Source organism: Perca fluviatilis, chromosome 24, assembly GCF_010015445.1.
Source record: "Perca fluviatilis chromosome 24, GENO_Pfluv_1.0, whole genome shotgun sequence".
NCBI classification, from domain to species: domain Eukaryota; kingdom Metazoa; phylum Chordata; class Actinopteri; order Perciformes; family Percidae; genus Perca; species Perca fluviatilis.
Window position 1 is genome coordinate 8,390,257 of NC_053135.1, and position 25,237 is coordinate 8,415,493.

Below are 25,237 nucleotides of genomic sequence, written 5' to 3' on the forward strand. Positions count from 1 at the left end.
GTCGATTGTGTTCGAGAAGCAACCTCTTCTCTCTCTCCTATGCATGTATGTCAAGAACATGGAGGCTTGTGGTTGCAGGGTTATTAGATAATCCAAAATGGAATAATTCAGTGAGGAGAGCTCAGACTTGTGTGGGTGTTTGCGTGCGTCAGCCAAGGGTGTAAGGGCTTGAAAAGTGTTCCTCACAAATAGAAATGTTAATAACTCACCAAGCAGAGTACATATCAATTTCCCGACTGGAGGTAGGAGGAAAGGGGCAGAGGGGTGACATGGAGAGAGGCAGTTGAGGATGGGGGATAATGACCGAGATAGAGCTGGTGTAAATACTGCAACTGATATGAAGCATTGCACTTCTAATTATTTTTTTCAGTTCCAATCTGGGCCTGGATCAAGGTATGTGAGCCATAATGCTACTTATATTTAAGAGCTCATATCAGAATTTGTCAAAAATAGGGGCATAGCTAAGAAAACTGCTCTCTAAAAAAAAAAAAAAAAGAATTTAAAGTTTAATCCAATCATTACCGATTAAATCCAATCATTGAAATTGTTCTGGCACTCTGACGACAGTACTAGTCATTGTTGTCAAGAAAATAAGAAATAATTTCATAATTGTAACACCCATGAGCGCCTGGCTCAGCCAGTGTTTGCATGCAGGAGGACTAAACTCAACACTGGAAGAAGAAAAGAAGAAGAAGCAAAATGTCAAAGCTTTACACTTCAATCAAAATTCCAAAGCACAGAAGTGAAATGTTTTCCAAACAAGCAGGAGAAGTGTAGGCACATATACAGATGTCTGTTATTGGCTCTTGCTGTCAGTTCTTGTTTGTATCTGATATGGGTAACATCCTGCAAAGTCATCCAGAAACATCCGATATGAGCAGTGGTTCAGAATTGAGCACAAGGGCCTTCAGTGTGAACAGCCCGAGAAAATGTGTGAGCAAGAGAGACTTGAAATGAGAGATCCGTATAAATCATCATCTCGATATCCACCTGGCGAGCTTTAGTAAAGCAGTAAAGTCTCAGTCGTCGATTGCTGAAATTGTTTGTGTGCAAATGTGAGACAGAGATGCATTCCCCTGGGCCAACTACTGGCCCTGAGAGTGTTGAGAGAGTGCCCCATTTCTCTTGCTGAACCCTCCTTGAAAGTAATTGAATTTTGGATGAATCCGCTGAGGAGGAAACTGTCCTCCACTGTCAGGGAGGGGATTCCTCAGGAAAAACAATCAAAGAATGAGAGGCAGGTGACAGCACCTTTTTGGATGAGCTTTTCTTTAAAGAATGGCGCACTATGAGATGCTTGACAGGATATGCTTTCATTGTGGGATTTTAAAAGGCGGAAATTTGTTTCTGAGATTTCATATTTTTTTTGGATATCTAGTATCCGTTCATTTGTTGAAGGGTGATAACTCTTCTTGCTTTTTTCTGCTCTATTGTGTTCCTGATCTTATCTTTGACAGTTAGACAGCTGCACTGAATTTTTCACTTCTCACTGGCTAATAACCATGTGCCAAGAAGTAAGACGATAGCGACAATAATACATTGACACCCTTTTCATGAATACTGATAACAAATGGAGTGTTTGACCTTGATAAACCATTGAGTGGCTCAATTCTTCAAACAGGTGGCCATCTTCTTAAATACATTCCATCGGCATCAGAAGCAGGGAATCAAAGATAAAGCACGTAGTCAAACTTAACCATAACATTTAGTGTATTTGGGGAAACACTGCAGACATCTAGCTGTACAGAAGCAGAATTAAATCCCTGCTATGTTTTTTTCAATCATTCCTGATGGCTACAAGCTTTCTCAGCCTCCATCTTGAACAATCCAAACACTTTCCCTTTCTTTTCTTGCCAGCCGATCCCAGCTGATGAAGAGACTCAATTCATCATTAAAAAACTGTTAAAATACTGACTGATAGAACTGTAGCAGCAGCGTAGGGACTGACGGTAGCAACCAAGAGAACCATACCAACAAAGGGGAATGTGCATTAACAGTTTAATCATAAATCAGCTGGTCATGCTGTGATGACAGTGACAATAAAGCAATTGGGGTGAGGACCTTATCCAGAGCCAGACAAAGCTGCTTCCAGTTGAGTTGGTGGAAGTGTATACCATCACAGACGCAAGACTGAAAACCGCCATCATGGACACAAAGTGAAAGAATTAAGCGGGTGGTAAAGGCACCTCAAGGCAAATAATAACCGTATATAGACATATGGCGGGTCATCATGTATTGCAAAAGCGAGAATGCCTGCATCAATACGTGCATGGCTGCCAGATTAGCTCAACACCTCTTATGCTCACTTTGATCTCCTCAACAGAGCCAGCCGTTAAAGACCTTTCCTCAGAGGACCTGGCACTTGTGTATACAGCGGACATGAGAAAGACCCCGCTGAGGGTGAATGTGAAGCTTGCCGTGTACTAAGAACATGAGCCCAACATTTAGCTGTTGTCTTCACCGACATATTGGGACACCTCTCTCTTTCTGGAGAGCGTCACCTGCTACAATATACCAATCATTGTCCTTCTACCTGAGACTTCTGCAGTGTCATGCCTCGACAGTTACCCAGCTGTGGCATTCACCCCCATATTTATGAAGTGCTTTGAGAAGCTAGATGTGCAGCAAGTCAAAGATCCCAAACTGGATTGCACTTGGTGCAAGTAGATAAGCAGGATGTCATCTCCACTCAGCTCTTACAACTCAAAAATGTGTGCACAGATCCCATAGAACAGTTCAGGAAATCATATATCCAGGAAATCATATAGGCTACATCATATAGTCCAGCCTAAATCCATTCATCCTGTTGCTTTTCTAGCAGGAGATGCAGAGGGATCTGCTGACTACAAGGCAGCTTCTTCCCTCAGGCTGTAAGTCTCCTTGCTTTAACTCCCCCACACCACCACCAAGGAAGGCTCAAATGTCACTCATCTCACGTACCTCTGCTCTACATGTTCCACAACTGGCATTCAATAATATTGAACCAGAGCTGAAGCAATCCGTCGATTGACAGAAAATTAATCAGCAGCTATTTAGTTAATTAAGTCATTTGTCAATAAAAAAAAAAAAAACAGAACATATCCTTGTGCCAGCATATCCATTGTGAGGATTTTATTTTGTCTTTTGTGGTACTAAACTGAATATATTTGGGTTTCGGATTGTTGGTCAGGCAAAACAAGACATTTGAAGACATTATCTTGGGCTTGGGCATTTTCTCTGATATTTTATAGACCAAATTATTCTTTGATCAATTTAGAAAAGAATCTACAGATTAATCGATAATGAAAATAATCATGAGTTGCAGGCCTGTATTGAACTATCTGGATGATTACAGGTAGTTCCTCTTTTTAAATCATAAGTTAACACTGGGATCTGTTTCAGGGTAATAGTTTTACTGTTTAGTATATAGATGATGTAGCATTACTCTTTTCCTTTTGCGTAACCAGTATCTAATATGCCACAAAATGTACAGTATATAGCGATATGTCTCACTCATCTATTTTATTTGCACTAGCTTTGTACTTTGACAATCACTGAGCAGCTGCAATTGTGCATATTGGTTGCATATAGTGCTTTGCTTTACTTATATTAACAGTTTGTTCCATTTTTTAATATTCTGGTATTTCAAATATATTTTTAACATTAAAATATATACCGCTATACCCTATACTTCTACATTATCCATGAAAAAGACGCAAATAACATAACTAACCTTTGTGGGATAAAAACAAAGCCTGCAAGATCGGTGTCCTTTGAAATGGCTTTGAGAAACCTCACTTCTGGATCCATTTTTCTTTCAACGGCTGCACACAACCTTAAAGCAAAACACTGTCATGTTTTCATGTGTGAATATATTTAATCCCATAATCCACAATTTTGGTCACTGCACACATGCAGGCATAGTGTGATCTGTGTACCCAACAGAACATGACTTACTGTATTTGCTCATTAGTATAGTTGGTATCAACAAAAAATTAATTACCCTTCAGCACATTGTTACTTTTTCAGTGTTAATAAGTGCTTGCTTTAGTGTAGTCCAGGATATTGCTGTAAAATGGAGGAATACTGAGCAGAGCTGGTGATTCTGTTGTTTCCTCTGTTTTGAAACCAAAGAAAGACGGCACAGCTTTTGTGCTAATGTAGCAGACTAGCGCCCAACATGGAAAACTAATTAAAAAGATAAGATGTTTGTGTGGTGACGTTTAGCTCTTCTGAGGTGGCATCGGTTGCAGAAAGCTACCAACGGGCTGATGACAATAGGCCTTTGACGAGGAGAACACGGCAAGGTCGCCATGTTTGGCTACTGGCCAGTTTTGCATGCCACTGTGAGGGTCTCAACAGTTAGTGTGGCTTTTGAGGGATTCCCCTCAAAGGCTTTGTGATGCAGCTTTGTGAAATCTATGTGAAGCATCTTTGTTGCGACTGATGCCAATGGAAGCGCTCTTGTAGCCTACATGGACATCTTGTCGATCCATAGCAGAGATGGCACTTTTGCCTATAGCAAGGAGATGAATTAGTAGCCAAACAAAAAGAAAATATTATACAGTCACATGGAGGGGTCTAAAGATAAAGTGTATTTCTGAGGAATAATGTTAGCTGCTGGCTAAATCTGACTAAACACTGACTTATAACTTTAATGAACTTTAGACTAGTCCTATTTTATATTGGATAAATTTGATTCCAATGAGCTTTTTTGTCATAGTGTATCACCTGCTCTGATTGGCTAGAAGGTCTGCATTATTATCAAATAAAGCACATGATTCTCACCTTGCAGCCTTATTATTTTCCTTAATAAATGCTCATAGCTAGAACTACCGTCACCTGGTTTGTGGAAGCATTCAAGTAATATTAATTCCGAGATATGTACTGGAGATACTGTTTCTAAATTACCAGGCATTTCTGTGATACTGTCTTTGACTGACATCAAGTGAAGTGTCATGTTATTCCCATTATCATCACCATTATCATTATTACCATCTAAAATGTTGGTAGAACTCTGCATATTACGCCATTTTCAGTTATATCCACACTCTCTGCTTTACTCTGTGAAAGCTGGATGTCAACATAGAGATATCCTGATCTGGGGACCTGATTATGTCATGTTAGTTGGGAGAGAAGTTGAATTAGTGTGGAAGAAGGTTGACAAAGCTGCAAAGCCAGGTCTTGATAGAGATGCCTCTTACCATTTCTATCATCAACTGCCTACCCCTGATTATACAGTAAATCCCTGAAGAGCCAATGGGATAAATAAAGCAGAGGCAGACAAACGAACAAAATTTGCACATAGGGGTTTTAGATCTTTTACAGCTGACCTTTAGGCTCTTGTAAAAGTGTAAAAAGAACTTTCAGTTTCTTTTATATGTGAGCTTTGATCGAGCTTCTGTTGCCAAAAATCATTATGTCTTTTTTATGTTTTGGATGGATTTAGTGTATTCACAGGCTGTCTCAGTATGGAATATTAAATCAAGTTTTTGTTTCCTTGTAGGACTGGTAAAAAATGAAAGCTCCCATTCCTCTTTTGATCCTGCTTCATGCCGTTGTGGTCCATTCCCTGAAAGTGGTGTCGAAGAGAGGCTCAGGTAAGTCTTGTCTTTCTACCACAACTACAATCTCTTCCTTTTGTTTTAAGACTGTCCGGAAAAAAACTAAAGTGAAAATGCTGCATAGTGTCTATTTTACTTAGTGTTCCATACAGTATATTAACAACTTCAGCTACATTAATCGGTACAGGTTTGAATCCCTGAAACATGCCAAGATGTTACGGCTCTTCTTTTTACCTGAAAGCACACATCATGTTTTAGTCAACAGCAGAGGGATTGCATGGCTTTGTGCTGTTTTACTTGCAGACTCCAACCATGATCAAACAAGTCATGATGAAAAACAGAGCTGTTCTGTCTTTTAACAGCTTGATTTTTAAGTCCACAATTGGAGGTTCTGTGAGTGATGATGGAATATTTCGTCGTTGATCTTTGCAGATCAATTGTATGATGTAGTCTTGTTTTCTTATTTGTTGTAGAAGATAATAAGAACACAGACTTGTTTATTCTTGAAAGGTTTGCGACGTATCTCTTAACATAATAATGACAGATCACATTAAACTTTGTGCAGTTATAAGGCACATACTCGGATCGCCTGTCAATGTTTAAGATTCCCAATAAGTCTGTTTGGTCATCATTATCTGTAGCTCAAGTCAGATTTTGAACAGTGCAGACTGGATTTAATTACGTTCTGGTTTTGGCTTTGTTTGTTTTTTTAAATATAGAGTTCGGTAAAGTATAGCACCTCGACTTATAGGTCTACTTCTTATAGCCACTAGGGGGCACTATGACTTTGAGTAAATATCCGTCTCTACATGTCCTCAGGGTTGGACTCTTATAAATCCTGAAATCTTTTGAGCTGATTGGGCAATGTACACTTGAGTTACACCCACTTCCTGTTTTCGTTGGCGAAACACACAAAATGGCCACCCCACCACGGCCATGCCCTATGACAAAAAGTTTTTCTTTTAATAACTTTTCATCCTTCACAGACCAAATTTGAAGTCGATTGGATGAAATCTCTAGGAGGAGTTGGTTAAAGTACGACATGTGAAAATGACCAAAAACTCTACTCTACGCTAATTTCGAACTTTCAATTCAAAATGGTCGATTTCCTGTTGGGTTTAGGGTATTACTCCAATGAGATTTTTTGAATTTCCTTCGCGCCTATCTACGAAACCCTGCATGTACAAAGTTTGGTGAGTTTTTGAGTATGATAAGGTCCCCAAAAAGGCGATTCATTGCGTGGAAAAAAACGAATAATTCCTTCAGTTTCAATAGGACCTTTGCCGCTGTCGCCGCTCTGGCCCTAATTACTTTCTACAAAAGGATACATACAAGGTAGGGGAACAATCCACATTGGCTAACATGAAAAATAAAGGAAGTCTTTTGCAGTCTGTTATTTTTTTTCTATCCAGAGGCTGCTTGCGTCTGGGTTTTTTACCCATGCATATTAGACACAGGTGCAGGAATGGCCCAAGGCTCATCAAAGGGTTTTCTGCTTTTCCAGCAATGGTCCCTACGGGCTTTCTCATCGGATGCTTCACGAGCCATTGCCTGGGGCAAGGATTTGAAATGTGTCCACTGATAAATGAACACCCCATCCGAGCCAGACCTCCATCCTTTGTTCCTTCTCTTTTAGCTTGTACGGCTTTATTAGAAGCCATGCTGGTTGCAAGTTAGAGCACAATTGTAAAAGGGATTCTGGGCAATGAAAGCCAGTTTGGAATTGCATTGCTTTCATTTTTATGGAATGGAAAGGAACAGCGGGAGCAGGAAGGTGAATATCCTGGTGTCATAGCAGGTATATTTCAAAGAAATGTTTTTCAGTGTTTAGGCTTCCTTTGTTAATGAGATAAAACTTTTCCATTTTGTTTGGTCATATTTCTATTGCAGTTTGGATGACATCAGGCTCATAGTCACCTTTAAAACCTCACTTGCAGTTTGGATTCCTGCACTACGTACAAGGGCCGGTTTATACAAGGTCTAACAATATGTGACAATTTTAGCTTTTGCTAAGATTGCTATAAAGATTTTACTTGTAATGTTTGTATTTTTCCTGTCTTAGCCAAATACTTTGACATTAATTCCATTTAAATCAAAAGCCTTAAAAGCCTCTTGCTTTTTATCTACAATGTTTTCAGTAAAATATGGAGATCCAGTACCCTGGAAATCCAGAGTAGAGCACAATTTGAATTTGCTCAGCGAGTAACTCTGGCATTGAGTAATGATGCTCATTAACTATGCCCTTGTAGCCGAGCTGCACCAATCACATCGGTGTATCTGATATAGGCGGGCCAGAGGCTAGCTAAACGGATGACGACAGTTTAATCTACCAGTTAGCTCCGCTGGTAGCTAAGCGTATGGGGCTCTGGATACGTCCAACTGCGTGCAGTGAGATTTTCAAATGCGTGCTTGGTGCCGCCCCTTGAGTTGGGCCATTTTCATTACTCAATGCCAGACCCTTAATCTTTCGGATTAGATCCAGTTGAAATTGATCAAACAAATTACTGATTTAATCTCCAATAAGACAAACTGAGCTGCTCCAAACTCTGTAAACATGTAGTGTTTTTCATCCGTACCTTCGTTAAAGGAAATTCACTGTAGGCAATCAAACCTGGAAGTGTCAGCCCATTAAAGGAAATTAAATGGCTTGATTGACTCCCTCAGGAACAATGAATCCACTATCTCACTTTCTTTCTCTTTCACTGGGCTCACACTTACATACAAACACACACAATCAACTCCTGAAACCCCTGCACAGTGCTGCATATGCTCTGCTATTATCTGTAGATGATTAAATTCAAAACACCATCTTTGAGTAATGCTTTTTCTGCATTTGTACTCCGGATGGAACAGCGCAAAAACATACGATGCATATCTGCCATACTAATCCTCAGCCTGCATAAGTAGAAGAACATATCCATTTGTCCTCTGCTGTGGTTCCTCTTTGTTAGAATGCTGATATGGCCTGAATGGTTGGGCGAACAGAATAATTATGTATATTTTTGCTTAATACAGCACATCAAGTCAGATGTTGAAGTAAAACCCCACACTTGGATGCTCTCACATTGTTGTATACTATCGGTCAGTGATGTTCAACCCATAATGTACAATTCATTCCAGGAGATATATTTAACTCCATGACATGTTTTCATCAAGAAGCATTTTTTTGGCTGCATTGCATTCTGGTTTATTGAGGCTATTGTCTGTGTAGAAATTAGTTGTCAGCTTCTTATTGTCGAAATCCTTTTCTTGCTCTTTGATTAAGATTATGCCAACACTAGATCTGATCTGGTTTTGAGTGATGCTATGATTGCAATATGTGTGAAAATGCACCCATAAACGCAAAGATCAGTACATAGTTTTAATTTTGGTTTTCTATTTACTGCAGGGAACTTGAAATCCAAGTTGCTTGTAAATCAGCGTTCGTAGTTGTTTCTGGTCAGAATGCACATCGCAGTTTAACAGATGTGGTGTGATAGGAGAGGTCTAAAGATTAGAGTAGTGGGCTTGTCGCATTCCCAGTGGGGGAATCTGCATTGGAAAAAGTGAACAAGTGATGCAACTATTGTCAAATTGGCCTTCAGCAAGACGCTTAACAATGGTTTGCTTCTTTCTGAAGAGCAACACTACTATGCTCCCCTAAATGAATGTGGTGTTGCTGTAAAGGAACAAGTGGTCAGTAAAACCTCTTAAAAGGACAAATAAAACCATACTAATCTGATCATTTTATGATACAGTATCTTCACACTTTACATATTGAAATAAGTAGCACTGACTAATGAAATTGCAGGGTCACAGGCTGCTGACCTCTTTTGTTTACCCTTACTTACCTCATCAGTCATCACTCAGTGCCTAACTGCTGACATTTAAATGCTAGAAAAATTACATTTGGAGGTTAGCATGCCTCACCTTTTGGCAAAAATTGTGAAATTGTAGGGAAATCTGTCAAAAGTGAGTAATATCTCTTTCTGGATTTGAGTGATCCATGGACAAAGTCTAGCTTTGTTGGTCTATTTCTGTTGCATTTGCTATTCTTGGTTATTAAAAAACAAAGATAGTGTTCTCTGTTGCTGGTATTGTCCTAAACATAAAATCAACTCCCTTGTTGGCCACTTGTGCCATACTATACAATAGACGTTTTGTAGAGTTGTGTGAGAAAACCCTAAAAGTGTCCGTTTTTTTACTTGGCAGTTTGCCGAAAAGAGCGGAATCCTCCTTCTGTATGCCACACAGCCGCGTTTTGTTTGATATGCAATAGAAACTCGAGAGTTCATGTAAGGTCTCACTTTTGACTCTCTAAAGTAATAACCATGCATTTATTCTTTTTCTCACCTCTGAACATGGATTACAATCGGAGTGAGAAGGAGCTTCGGAGGGTACTGAGGATGACTTTTGGCAGACCTGAATACAAAATAGAATAAAACAGCATTGCAAAAGCAACTAAACAGACCATTTCCTAAATACTATAATAGTGTGTGTGTGTCTTATTGATTTCATGAGCATTGTTGTTGTCCCCAGGGATTATTAGAGCAGTTTTACAGCATGCCAGTTGATGACATACCTGCTATTTTGAGGATTGGACCTGGTCTTTTTTTGTCACAAGGACCTCAAGGCCAACATTTAAGCTCTTGAGTGAACTGGCTTTCTTTTTTGGCTAAAACGTGACTCATATTCAGTAAATTTCCTCTGAGTCCATGCTTGATTTATTGTGCAGTTCATCTGATTTGTAAAGAAAACTGAAAGATTGTGTTTTATGTCCCAAATTAACAAAGTAAGGGAAACAACCTAAAATAGGCTTTTTATTGTGCATGGTTGATTTCTAATAAGGCAAACCAGGGACAGCGTTACTGTCAGCCACCAACCATTTACCCCTGTGAACCCTGCAGGGACAACAGCTCCATCTATTCTGAACAATCCCTACAAACAATTTCTTTTTTTTTTTTAAGATTCTTTTTTTTGTTGTTGCATTTTAGGCTTTTATTTGAAATGAAGCAAAGGACCGCAGGTCGGAATTGAACCTTCCGCTGCTGCAGCAAGGACTGAGCCTCTATACATGGGGCGCACACTCTACCAGGCAAGCTACCCAGGCGCCCCTCGCTTGTCATTTTTAAAAACAAGCAGCTTTTCAGCCTTTTGGGTCACCAATAGGTTGCCTCAACAATTGTAGTTTACTTGCTGTAGTGCAGGAAACATTTCTCTTTTTTAATCACTCAAACTCACCCCTTATCAAAACTGTTAACACATGTCCCCCTAGTGAACACTGATGACAGTTGTAGATTCACAATCATATTCCTTGACATTGATTGAGACAAATTTAGCCTCTCTCCTCCCCTCTGCTGTACAGTCATTAGTCCCCATTTATTCAACAGACATTGATGAGTGCCCAGACAAATGATGCTTACCTTTCCACAGTCTCCCAGAAATCCCAGCAATACATTACCCATAACACTCACAGTGCATCATTCTGTTATTCATGCACATGTAAAAAGCCGGTCTCTGACATGGGTTCCCATTTTGAAATGGATTGCAGAATCCTTTCCCTTCTTCTAGTTTCTATTAAGGATAGTCCGAGGGCCCGCTGTGTCACTCTGATGAAGAGTAGCTGTAAATAAAACAAGCCACCGCAACAAGACCTTGGTTCCCATTAGAGAGCAGCTGCTGATCATCCGTCTCTCCCTGTGTATTTATCTACTGTGGCTACAGTAGGTCCTCAACATATATTTTTTCCTCTCTTCATAGAATTTCTGCTCTTGCAGGAGGAAGAATCAAGGACATCCTGACAGTCGTTTAAATTTACAGTCTTCACACCCATCGCAACGCACAACTCCGGGAGGATGTCAACATTAATACGTCAGTTAAAGGATAGAATGTTCCCCCCACATTAATGGGGCTACTTGCAATTTTGCCAATAATAAGGCTCCTCTTAATTGGAGAAGACAGTGATTCCTAACGGGACGTCAGCGCACAGCAAAAATTCAATTATGGCAAGCCATTTGACTCTGTAATTGATATTAAAGGATGTTAAATATGGCAGGAAGCTGTCAGCAAGAACCTTGAGGGAGAGAAGGGGCACAGCACTTGCGACCCTTTTCACTATGTCAGTTTTTTACAAATGAAAACTACTGAATGTCAGGTCCAATGTGTAGGAATTTGGGAGCGTCTACCCCAATTCATGCAAATGCAAATGTAAAATTTCAAGCCAAAAGGAATAGTTAGGATTGATGGTGGGGGTAAATATTCATGAAAAAGGACAAGTTTGTCAACGGGCAACACAGATTTTGATAATGAACAACTAAACACATTACACACTGGACCTTTTAAAGTAATAAATAATTGCATTACTATTAATATAGAAGTGCCATCAGATCCACTATACACCACTTGTCAGTAATAACAGCTTGGAATGTAAAGGCTCAAAATTAAGTTAAAAAATCTATCTAAAAGAAATTCAGGAAACTGAAAGCTTAAATTCAAGCTCTCTTCTCCCCCTCTCTCTCTCCCCCTCTCTCACACACATACAGAGACACACATCCGTGCATACCCGCGGCTCATCTTCCCTCGGTCAATACCACATACCTGCCACAAATGTTGAATGATTGCCTCCACCGCACCGCCCGTTCAACGCGGGGGAGATTGATCACACACATGATAATAGAAATGAAATGGCTAGCCACGTGGAGTTTTTTTTCCCTCCCGCTGCTTGGACAGAGATAGGAAGCAGGAAGCATCTCAACAAGTGTGCCAGATATAGGCCTATTGACAACTGGGGTTACTTTGGATATGTGCTCCAGGTTGGAAATACATGCCACAGTCCTGCGTGTGAGATGGATGACGATCAATCACAATGATTTATGAGCGGAATAGTCCCTCCGTGGCCTGTTTCCTGACCTGTAATAATGTTACAACACCACAGCAATTGAGAAAAATGCCAGAGAAGGGTGTAGAGGGCTGCAGCTCAGTGAAGATGCGGTGTGTAGCTGTAGGTTTCTGTGGTGTCAGTGGTGTCAGTGCTTCTGTGCGTGGATCAAAGACATTTCCGATTACAGCTATTTTTATTTATTTGATGCATTTGGGTTTAAGGCATTGGCTGTCGAAAAATGTCACCCACAGGCGTATGAAGCCTATGGGGTGATTGGATTACTGAAATCCAGATTTGGGAAATGGGGTGGACTTGTGGGTGGAGCTAATAGGGTCAGACACCTGTCAATCAAGCAGATATGTCCCCAAACACACTCAAATTCTGTGAGTGAAACTTCAATTTTCTTCCCACCTTTATGTGTTGTGCTTTCCTCTATCTGTTTATTGTCTTGGAACTTCCACTGTCTGCAGGCATTCAACATTAAATGCAATATATCGCATTACCTCCCGTTTAATATTTCTCTCTGAAAGATAATACGTCCATTTCAGGCTCCCTTAGCATATTATGCTGCCCACTTTAACAGCTGGGGCATTTGGTACCAATTTGAGAGATTATATGTGTGGATGATAATGAGCTTTAGTCCGAAAGAGGATTTAAACATCGAGAAGGCTGGCCGCTGCTTAATTTAAGAACATCTGGCTCTCAGGTTTAAGGAAGAGGACTTTAGGGGAAATAAAACTCCCCAACGAAAAAAAGAAAGAAAAACGTGTTAATGAAAAGTAAATAAGTAACATTTGTAATAAGGTTAGGGCAATTTGGACATGAACAGTAATGGTCCCGGAAATTATTTTAATTCCCCTTGACTGCTTGCCTCTCTAAAAGCTGAGCGACGGGGGGAAATGAAGCTGCAGTCTCTCAGTACTATGCAAATCGCCTGGAGGCGGCGATGGGACTGCACCCAAAAATATCACACATTTTAACCTGGGGCTTCACTGCATGATTAATCCATGTGGGTACTCCCCCTCATTCTGCATCACTCTTTTGCCTGCATGTATCTGTCTCTCATCTGCCTCTTAATCTTAGCACAATTCTTATATATTTATGTTGATGTATGTCATTTCCCACATTTGTCACAATTGAGATGGCAGTTACAGTGTTCTTTTAAGTTCCTCTCTCAAATTAAAAAGGTCCTTTATCTCAGTGGCGCCACCGTCCCTTCTGCTCTCTCTGACGTTTCTCTGTGTAACCTTTGCCTGTCTTTATGTTTCACGCACCATCTCCACATAACCTCAAGTGATAGTTATTGCTGACATTGATTGGCGACTTTCTCCTGGAGACCAGACAGGATCACTGGGGGAGTCGGATAGATGTCTCACAGAATAATTAAAGCAATACACTCATGCCTAATCCCATAATCATCATTAGATTTTAACTGGTTTAAACCACGAGGCTGTTTCTGCTGCAGTGTCTGTAATTTCTGTTTGCAAATCTAATTGGAAAATACTACCTCTCCTAATATGTATGCTGGAGACCAAATTCTATGCTTCATCTATAAATTACACACCTGCGGTATCTGTTTGAGTGGAGTAAGATTGGACTAAATGATAGCTCGCATCCCTCCTTGATAAAAGGTAGCTTGAGAAGCGAGAGCAGGCCCTCCTACTGTTAAAAAAAAAAGAAAAGTATTGAGTTTTTTTTTCTCTCATTTGTGGAAATCAGACAAACTGGTAATTTGATTTCCACTTGTCTCAGCCTTTGCAATCTCTGAGACATTCGATTTGTTTTATTTCCCATGTTTCGACTCTTAGAGTACATTGGTTTTCTATTGATTGAAGCGCTAACTTTGTTTTGGGCTGATGCAACTCAGTTAGGTTTGATTTCTGAGCGGAGTTCATTGATTTGCATGGCAACACTGTCTCTTGTCATTTTCCGACTTTATTAGCCTCATACTTCACCTGCTAGTTTTCCAATTTACTGTACAGGGATTTTAAAAGCACAAACAGCCTGAAGCTTAAAAAAACATATGTTTCTGAAACAGATACTTGTATGCAGAATTACATTTCAGATACATAATTTCCAGAAGAAAACAAAATACTTTTATATCACATTTGAAACACATTTTTTTCCCTCCGTTATGAAGAGCATGCAATACTTTTTTAGCCATCTGTGTTCAACAGCATGCATTGTATAACCAAGGACATATAGCTTTATTCAGGGATCATTTGTCTTGATTGATGGCTTGGGACAAAAGATAACATTTTCAGGTTTTTTTTTCACACGATTGTCACTGCTACACACACAACAGTTAATCTGCAGTGTTTTGTTGCCATAACAACATATAGACCTTTTGTCAGTTAGAGGAGGTTTCTGTCCATGTGCAGGAATCATAGGGAAGGTGTGCTTGTATTTGTTAATGTCATGGGATGGAAGATAAGTAAATCAATGGAAAAAAGATTTATAGTGCAGGGATTATCAAGCTGTCTATACTGAGCAGGGATGTGGATTATAGAGAACTGGTCAATACAGTAATGAATGTGGTTTTCCACAAACTGAGTTACCCTTGAAGTGCACATGCCTTTATTATGTAATTAATTTACTTGTGATACATTTTCCTTGTTAAAAAAATACTACAATCATGCTGAGTGTAGACACAAAAAGGATCCTCAAAGCCAACGTTCATTCACTCTTTTTGATTAATAAGCTCCCTGAATGCAGTCTTTGTTACTTTTTTTCATCCAGTTTGAATCCTTTTTTAAAGGGATGAGTGTAATAATTTGCCAGTGTTTCTATTACAAATCAACCTGTTTTCTTGTTGCATTTCTTTTTACCGTTTTTTTTGCATTCTTTCATGAGGCTTTTCTCAAAGATTCTAGACAAAAAAAGTATTACCCATTTTTAGAGTTAAAGAATAGATTTCTTTGACAAATCTGACTGAGATTGGGTAAAGACAACATTTATACCTGGTATTAACATGCAATCTGTCTGCATATCTTATCCAGATAAGGAACATGTATGCAAAAGCATGCTAAGAGGTCACCGGATTCCTGGCCTTTCTAAAAGCCACCAACAGATAACGTCTCCCAGATAACGTATCCAGATACAGATGTTAATACCAGGGAAACAGGGTCACTATGTCATTTCACATGAACATGTGATGCCAGTCAAAATAAGGATAAGCAGGAAAACTGTAGGATGAGATGACTATTTTTCTATTCTCCCATTTGACCTTGTAAACCAATTATTTGCTTATTAAGACTGGAGTGGAAAAATTCAGATGACTGATAATGTGACTGGATGGGAAGTGTGTGGCCTTTTCCTGCCTTCAGTGTCACCGTTGTGAATGGAACTGCATGAATTGCGATTTTTAATTAGCCTACCCCGCACAATGAGGCTGTGGTCGCTTGAGAGGTGACGTTTTGTGAATGCAGGAAGCCTCCCAACAACATAGCATTTGATGAGGCTGTCAAGCTCTCTCGCGTCAGCCAGGCACTCAGCGTGTGGCCTTTCTCAATGCTCCTTTATTGGAAAGTTTGAACACATCCTCTCACACTGTGTTCATTCCCTGTTCAGTCTCCCTGTCGCTCAGTGGCAGCTAAGAACAAAAAAAGACTACTCTCTTGTTCTCTTTGTACATTTTCTTTCCTTTCGTTTTTCCTTTTTTTCCACATTCTTTTTTTAGTCAAACTGGGATTGGTCAAAGCACAATCCAACCTATTTCTGCAACAAGCAGAAGCACATTGAATCCTTACAAGTCTCATGGGAGTCCTGCCAAGTTTGGGGCTTTTCAGTTTTCCTTTTTTTTTCTCTTTTTTTTTGCAAGGGAGAAAGGATGTAAGCTTGCTTGCCGAGGAGTACGCCTTTGTTGGTTGCAGGAGACTGACGCACTGCAGGAGTTCTGGAAACAAACCAGGTTGACTCTATTCTCCAGGCCCTGGCTGCTTTTCTCACCACTGTTCAGAAGATACAAGCAGGTCCCATTCAAATCCTACTGCTTTGCATTTTAATTATAATTAGCCAGGAATCACCAGGTATTCCCCCCATAGGAAAATATGTCATTGTATCCAAAGCCAAAGTACCTATTGTTTGGGGGAAGAAATACTACTATAATTAAGACTCACCACATTTGCTTTTAAAAATCCACTCTGTTCAAAATTCAACTCAACTATTCCCTGTAAGCATGCCTTGTAATTTCATTTGGCATGATTTACAGTGAAGTTCCGTCACATATTTCTCTGTCATGTTTATTGCTTGCGTTTGATGTGGCGCACGGTTGAAATATTTAAGACCTCTTATTTACGATCCTCCAGGGCCCAAAAAAATGCGAGAAGATGGCAGTTGATTTCCCAGCAGTGCAATGATCGATAAATTCTACATATTAATTAAGTTCCACTGTCATCTCCAAGGCCTCTCCAAGGGATAAGCCTCTCTCTGGTCTCTTATCAGCCAATCGAAGCGCAGCGTGGCACTGCACAGCCTCCCCCACAGCTCCTCTGCGTTCATGATACACACATATGTACAGAGGTGCTGCATTAGTGTAGAGTGTGTGTCTCTCACTGAGGCATGAGGGGAAGAAGGGGGGGGTGCATAATCATCTGTAATTTACAAGAAGTGTCTTTTATTTCTTTCTTTTTATATGACATAAAGTGGCAGCTCTGTAAATGTGAAAAGTTCTCGGCTGTGGATCAAACAGTCATGAAATGCTTTTACGGCCCTGGTGGCCTTCTAAAGCGATTAGATTCTATTAACCTGTGAAACGTAAATAAGATTGAGAACATGGCAGATTTCAGTCCTAAAGATGCACACAATTTGCTTCTAATGCTTATTTCTTAGAGCTGAAAAGAGGAGTTCAAAAGAGAGGAGACATGAAAAAGAAGTGAATGTCATTACAGAAGGAGCCTCTTTAGTAAAAAAAAACCCCACCAGATTTGTGGTTGGAGGCAGTTGAAGTATTGTAGATTTTGCCTTTGTTGTGACAGTATGGAGGCTGCACCATCCAAAGAGCTTCAAGTCTCTATTAGCAGCTCCTGTTAACTGAGAGGCACTACAGATGTTAGTAGGCGTTGCGTCTCTGTATCCTGCCAGTAGCCAAGCAACACGGCACACCGCAACCTCCCAATCCCAAGTGTTTCTACGCTCTCAGCACATCCCCTCACACAATATGCTCTCCCAAACGAGATTCATAATTCTCCTTTCTCTGCAACCTTTGCCTGTGTTGTGCGTGCGATCTTGCCAGAGGTTAATAAAACTGTGTCGGTTTCGTTCAGCCTCTCACCGACATTTCTCCACCGTATATCATCTGACATCAAAAACACACAAAGAAGAAATTATTATATAAAAATGAAATTTTCAGGCATCCAATTAAGTTTGATTCTTGAAGTGCTAGCCTCTGAGTGTGTGTAATGAGGCCCATAGCTTAACTGTGAGGTCTGCTTGCTGCTGTTTGACAAAATATTTTGGGTTTTTGTCCATTCACATAGAGACTAATGAGTCGTGAAGATGCTATTGTTTCCCATCAACAAATCAGACGATTGAAGAGAAACCGGTCAAAATGCTTGATGAATGGATAACACCCCTTTTACAAGGGCGCTGACCTTAAATATTTCTCTGCACCTGCAAAGTAAGACATTTAATTAAAAGGGACGTTGGTGATTATGCATAGGCAATCATAAAGCTGTTAAATGTACTTGCAATTACGGCTTACTTCTGTCTGTCTTAATGAAAAAACATCTGGCTCAACAGCTGGGAAAAAGGATAACAAAGAAAAGCAGTTCATGATAATGCCATTTTGATTGTTGACAAGTCATCTGTCCCAGTTCCAGCCCTGAAAGACTCCAGTCCAATTCCAAAATAAAAGTCCCAATCCAACACCTTTCATTTTCTCGGCATTGAAATTCAAAATAGCCTGATTATAATGTTTAATGTGCACGCCACCCTCAGCGATTTTAAAATCGTGTGATATAGGCATTTAAAGGGCCTCCTTTTGCAACATTCTCTAAGGCTCTCTGTCGCTTTTTTTTGTGCACCAAGTGCCTGGTCGTGAAAAACACAAGGACAGCTAAGGATTCTGGTTCTGTTATGTGTCTTTCATTGCCTTTAATATGCAAATAGGAGATTAGCTTTGGAAGGAAACTGTTTGGCATGGGAGTTATTTCTGCCAGAAGGGTGATTCTAAACATTTTTTTCTTCTTAGGCTCAGACTCAACCATTTCAGCAAGAAATGGCATCTGTACAATGAGGAAATATGCATTTACTCTATAAATCAAGTATACTTCTCAGTTAAGCACAGTTATGTATTCTTTAACATAAAGAGTTAATAAATTACTGCAGCTACATGCAAGCAAAGTCCAAGGGTTCAGTAACATGACGAGCATTTCTGATTTAAGTCAAAGGCGCGTGTCAGTATTTCACTCGAGCCACAAGACAAAATTGAAATGACTCTCTCCGTATGGCTCAGACACATCAAACAAAATAAGAAACCTACATCTCTGCAATTCATAGCAAAAGCCAAATACAGCCTGGTAAATGACTTTGGTATTACACTGTCAGAAAACCATTTCAAATGTGCCATGGGAAGCAATTCCAGTGTTTCTTTTGATCTCCAGTGCGGAGGGGAGGAGGAGGGATTAGGAAACATTTCATATTATGGAATTGTGATCCCGGCATTAGAGCTATACAATGTGCATGCGCTGTCAACATCCATAATTGAGTGATTTAAATGACCACATTTTTTTGCGTGTGGGCTACCTCTGCAGTTGTTGCTGCGTCAGAATGTTTAACCCTTTTAAGGTGTGCTGCAGGGTGAATAATGATGGGTCCAAGCACACATCTAGAACACCATCTAGAGGTTGCTGCTCCTCTATCTCCTCTATGCATGTTTGTTAAGTGACCCTAAACACTGTCCACCCATGACAACAGGAGATCAAGTGACCGCGACACTGTGTGCTATATAGAAGCACGCTAACATACACACGCTTTCCAAATCAAAGTCCGTCAAGTCAACTATTTGTACTGAAACTAAGTAAACTGAATTAAGATTGAAAGCTCACCACACTTAATCAAGTCAGCATCCAAGCTACACACCTCTGTCGAAATATTGATTTTGTGTGCAAACACACATACACACACATACATGTGAGACAGTTAAGCGCACATTATCCAATCAAACATCCATTCTGACCGTGTACAATTGATCAGAGTACATTTGCTCGGGGCTGAGAACCCAGGGGGCATTCGTGGCTTCTCTGACTGGCTCAGAGGGGGGTTGAAGATTATTGATTGTGGGATGAAGGAAATAGAGAAATCTGCAGAATAGAGTCACTAAAAATGAATGTATAATCAGGACAATGAAGCACCCGAGACACTTTGTGGTGGACTATTTGTGCCACTGAAGGACTAGCTGTTTACAGGTTTTAAAGCTTATTTAGACAAGATGAATGCTCCAGCAATGGACATGACACTGTCTTTTGCTTTTTATACGTCGGTCCCTACTAATTGGTCATTGTGTGGACATCTTTCCCACAGAGGTTTTGTGTGCACATCCACCCTTAATTACAGAATCATAAAGGACATTCTTGCCTATCAGTATTTGCTAGCTGAGGGAATGACTGTGTTTTAGATATCCCTTGACCTCTTCCAGGCCTACAGAATGGAGTCAGTGTGTGCCTGAGCAGCCTAATTGTTTTGACAACAGTGTCTTGCCTCTTGCACACATGCATGACGTCCAGCTCTTCGACAGAAAGGCATGCCTCTGCAGTCCTCTGCTGTCGAAGGTAGTGCCACTTGAGCGAATGTTTAAACAAACGATTATAGACTCCTCTACGCCGTTGACTTCAAGCAAACCCTTTTTGAGTATTTGCATTTTTATTGTTGAGTTGCAAACACTTACAAACATAACCAACAGCGGATGAAATGTGGCTCAGAGTTAATGAATGGATTTTAATGGACACTCTAAGAATGTGTTTGTTAATTTTCTGTCAGCGCACGCGTGTTTGTGGTTTTAATGAAGCTGAAAGAATTGTGCATTGGGTTGCTGGTGTGTGCAGGGCGATTATGTCGAATATGTTCTCTGTGTTGTGTGGTGCCAACAGTTTAAACAAGGCTGTGTAGGTGGAGGGATGTGGGAAGGGAGGAAGGGCAAAGAGAGACAAAGGCAAAGTGGAAAGTGTGCAAGGCCGAGCTTCATGAATTCATTTCCCCTCTCTCCTGAGTCAGAGGGACCTCGTCTGAACCCATTACGGTGGTAACAAGGTGACAGCGAGGGGTCTTGCTACGGGTTCTGGCCTCCGGAGCTGTCTGGCTGCCCGTCTGTGTTAATTAAGGGAGAGAATGAAAGTGTGAGGTATGGGGACACTGTTAGACAAAAACGTTTAAGTAGATGGTCCAAATAAGGACAGAGTTACACTTCTTCTCTCAAATGAGTTTTCAGCTGCGAGGTGGAGCTAAAAAGACAGCGATTCATGCTGAGACCCTGATTCACATAGGTAAGTGAGGTATACAAATCTCCCCACAGGCACTCAGCAGACCATGAATTATTAAGACCCTATTAGGCTTGTCATGTTGAATTCTTTCAAGTTAGAAAGATTGGACCGTCTCATTCCCTAAATCCATTTCCTTTACACATTATTTAAAGAACTGGTCATTGGTGCTCTTCAAAAATAATGTCCTCTCTCAACCTTGCCAGTGCTTACAGATAGACAGAATAAAAATGTGCGACACGTCAAATAGAAAGCCTCTTTGTCCTTTCCGACTCCCCTCTTTTGTGGTAAAAGTGGCGTCATCTTTCTGCGAGGGAATTGGCATTGGTGAAGTTCACTAGGAGAGCGTTTTTAGTGCAAAGTAAGTGGGCGATCAGGAGATGTCATCAATTCCAATGCATGCCAGTTGCCACGGAAACAGAAGTGGAGAGGCTTTTCTCAAGGATCCTGTTAAACATTTAGAGTGTGCAGGGCTCAGAGTGAGAGAAGAGAAAGAGAGCGGAAGAGATGTGTCATGGACAATTGTCCACCTTTTTATTTGTATTTTCTTACCTTCGATTAGAAGTGAAAATTATGTTGGCAAATTTGTACGATTGGTTTTAAGTTAAAGGTTCTGTTTCTATTAACCAGGAGACACAGTTGGAAGACATGGAATTATACAGCTCGCAAACCTCCAATTTACCTAAAGGCATATATTTTACGGTACAGTTGAATTTGCTAACTCTGCCAATATCTTCCTAATACTTAAAGTAGATGTGAGGTGCATTTCAAATAAAATTTATATTGTAGTAGTGAAATTTGTTAGTTTTAATAACAACTTATGTAAGACTTTTTTTTTTAAACATTCGTATTAAGGTTTTCTACCAATTTTAACCAACAAAATAGCATTCAGCAATTCTTGTTATTTACAAGTGCAAGGCATTACTGAAATTCACCCCGCTACAACTTGGCCTTTATCTGCTCAAGTGACCAAAGCTGTGGCCGAGCTTGGCACAACAGCACAACAGTTGTGTGGCGCCTCCTGATCGAGTAGCCCTTCTGCAGTGGTAATCTCCCAGCAGACAGGCCCTAAATGGGAAATGGTAACAACGTGGGCTCAGCAGATAGGAGCTCTGTGTAATTCCTGTTAATTACTGTCCAGGAGGCGATAAGACCTGGTTGGAGAGGCTAAGAGAGGAGATAAGGAGGATCAAGGATTCACCTGAAGGATTTTCCATCCCTTGGGCAAAAATAGTCCAGTTGTCCAGAAATAGTGTTGAGATCGAAGGTGCCCCGAAGTAGCTGTTGTTTCTTCTTCACTTATTGATCTTATGTAACGGAATTGTTTCAACACCCATTTTAGAACCGTGGCAATGGGTGAACTGGAGGTTTTATCTGTTAAGGCATGTTTTCCCAGCAAACAGACTTAATGACTTGAGATTGTCATTAAGTTTCAGTTTAGTGTTGGAATTCTACCGTGAATTTCCAACAGTTTCAATAGTCAAAAGACAACCTGCACGTCTTCTGCAAACATGTCATTTTATCGTTGAATCCAACCCAATATGGCATTTACAGTATGTTGGCATAATTTCAGGAAATACAACCCAAGGTACACTTACTCACTTCTGGAGCTCTTTAGTGTATCACACGGTCTTCATCTGCAGATTCAGTATGCTCAGATCTTCCATGATTCTGAGCACCTCTGGGACTTTTCATCCAAGTTAGCTTAAAAGTTGAGCACCTCGTTCTGCAAATGTGGTCAAAGCTCTAGAATAAGCTATTAAGTGGACCTTGAGTTTGTATTGTTCGGTCAGCTGCTGTTTCTAAGGTCAATAGTGAACTGTCAAGCTCAAAAAGAAAACATTTCTGTAATATTGAGCAAACTAATTCACATTTAATTATAAGTTATAAAATCCTGGCATTGCCCTTTGCTAATTCAAAAAACACATCAAAACAGGCGTATGCAAACTCACTTCAAGTGCACTTGAGTAAGACCATTGATGCCACAGCAAATATTCACAGCATGACTTGAGGGATTTTCTTTTAAGAATAGTTCAAAGCAATTCAACAAAAAACATGAGCCCTGTGACACCCAATTCATTTCTTTGCCACATTCCAAGCCTCCATTAGCATGCGCCAGGGATGAATCTCACAAGTTGTCAGTCACCTCTGTTCTGCTGTGAAATCAGACCAAATCCCAGTTGCTGTTTGTCTGGTTTTCACTGCAGAGACGACCTCTGACCTGATAACAAACAGGCCTTTCATTTGTGCATAGAAAAGAACCAGTAATGTGTGATGCTGTAGTATGAAAAAAGGAGGCTGATGAGAGAGGACACTGTGTGGTTCTTTGAAGGAACTGAACCCTACATGATAAACTGCAAAGACTCTCTCGGGCTGGGGATATATGAGCTCATATTTGAGAAACGAGGCTAGTTGTCCAAATGCATTACTGTAATAAGACCTGGGAGAGGGGGTGGTCCTGTTATCTGCATGTTGACCTTGTTGGTTTTAAATTATTGAATTACTCTCTGCAGTGTGCATGCTGGCAGAGATGCTGGTGGTCTTACTGTAAACTTCTCATTTCTTACTTTTTGATTTAATTCTCTTCCTTGGTCCTGCTTATTTACAGCTCAGCAAAGGAATCCTCTGTCATCTTTACTCTGCAGCTCATCATTAGCAGCTGAAACATATTTCCTCCTTGTAACACACAGAACACCAAGATACTAATTACCTTTCAGTCACCAATAAGGCTTGGTTTTACCCCCTACTTCTCATTGAACAGTCGCTGCAGTAAAGAGTCTGTTTCAGTGTGGAGCGTCTATACAAATCACGCATAATATGACAACCATTCATCAGTTTGTTAAATGATTATCAAAGAGAGCTACTGAGAATATGCACATTTCAGCGCTTAGATATCACAGTGTGCTGTACCTCACTCTTAGTGATTAGAGAACACACAAGTAGGAATAAGTAGTTTTTGATTACACAGAGGGATTTCTTTTTTAAATACGCTGAAACTGTACCAACAGCTTGGACAAATTTGATTCTCCAGCTGAAATACATGTAAATGTTAAAAATGAAATGGTTTTCTCACTTCATCATATTCTGCGATTAAATTAGTCAAGTCTGTGCACTGTGCCTAATGGACCTTCTATTGTTCCAGATATTAGACAACACAGAAAATTAGACATGATCCACTTGTCTTTTTCATTGTTAAATTAGATGATTTCAAGAACTACTTTGATGCGTCGTCGTTCCTGTTTTTACTCTGAAAACAACCTATGTCAGAGTTTTTGTTATTCTACAGGACAAAAAAACACACTATAGCCCTATTCGCACGGGATAAGTATTACCTGGTGACCTCCAGTCATTTGTAATAATCGCGGAGGTTGTCTGTGATCTTAATCCCGTGCGAATCGGTCATGTCTGTAATTTGTAAAGTAATAATTCCCCCGCAAATGACCTACCATATTTCGCCGAAAACGGAGGTCCTGTGATAATATTAGTCCCATGCGAATCGGCATCTCTGTGATTTGGGGTCTAACTGGCTGCGTTGTCAATTATAAATGAAAAGTTTTGACATCATATCCGGGGGATAATGTCTGTAAATTTGAGTAAAATACAGACTTCAGTTATCCCGTGTGAATGCGCCAGACGAAATACAGATGTGTGGGCGTAATTTATAAACTACAAGAGGTCCCCAGGTAATACTTATCCCGTGCGAATAGGGCTTATGTTGTGTACTTCTGGTCTCGGGCCAGACCTCCTATTTCCAATTAAGTGAAGTCTTGCAACAGCATTCCATTATATTTAAGATATAGGTATGCTTCCAACTTCGTGGCAACATTTTTCAACTTGACTGGCCTGCGCAAAGCCCTAACCCCATCCAACATCTTTAGAAATGAACTGGGGTAAACGGGTTGTAAAAATCCTAAATGGAACAGTGGTTTTGAGTTTGCGTGTGTGTGTATGAATCACGCCTTTTTATGAATTCATCCTTTGTGATGCAAGCATTGATGCAGGACACAGAAACAGGTCCAGGGGGAGGAATAACAATACAGATGCTGTTACCTGGCAAGAAGATTCCATTTCACTCTCTCTTAACCCCTCCATGAATTTTTCTGGTCACATAATGGGGGTCTCAATCTCAGCAGGCTCTGGGTATGATTGGTGTGTTACATGAATTGGAAGTTTTTTTATACGATGCTTGCCATACCTCATAGTTTATTATTGTGTACTGCTGTTTATATTTTATTTTTATGAAAGCAGCTTTAAATATAGCCTACAGCTACAACTATAATGTATATCATGCTGTGGAAGTTTACCTTCAATGTTGAATGTGTGTACTTTGTGTGTACACATCCTCTTTTGTTCCCTTTCAA

At 40.2% G+C, this 25,237-nt stretch overlaps 1 protein-coding gene across 8 annotated transcripts in view; it reads left to right on the plus strand.

The window, feature by feature from the left end:
• Positions 1–25,237, plus strand: part of LOC120554598 (interleukin-1 receptor accessory protein-like 1) — a 276,632-nt gene that overhangs the window by 54,063 nt on the left and 197,332 nt on the right. For 4 of the 8 annotated variants that reach the window (XM_039793600.1, XM_039793604.1, XM_039793606.1 and 1 more), the window contains one exon: positions 5,486–5,579. In XM_039793600.1, the coding sequence (XP_039649534.1) occupies positions 5,498–5,579 (82 nt within the window). In that variant the 5' untranslated portion in view covers positions 5,486–5,497. Of the gene's footprint in view, positions 1–5,485; positions 5,580–25,237 lie in introns of those variants that run through there. The other 4 variants (XM_039793602.1, XM_039793605.1, XM_039793599.1 and 1 more) reach the window with 3 other exon arrangements.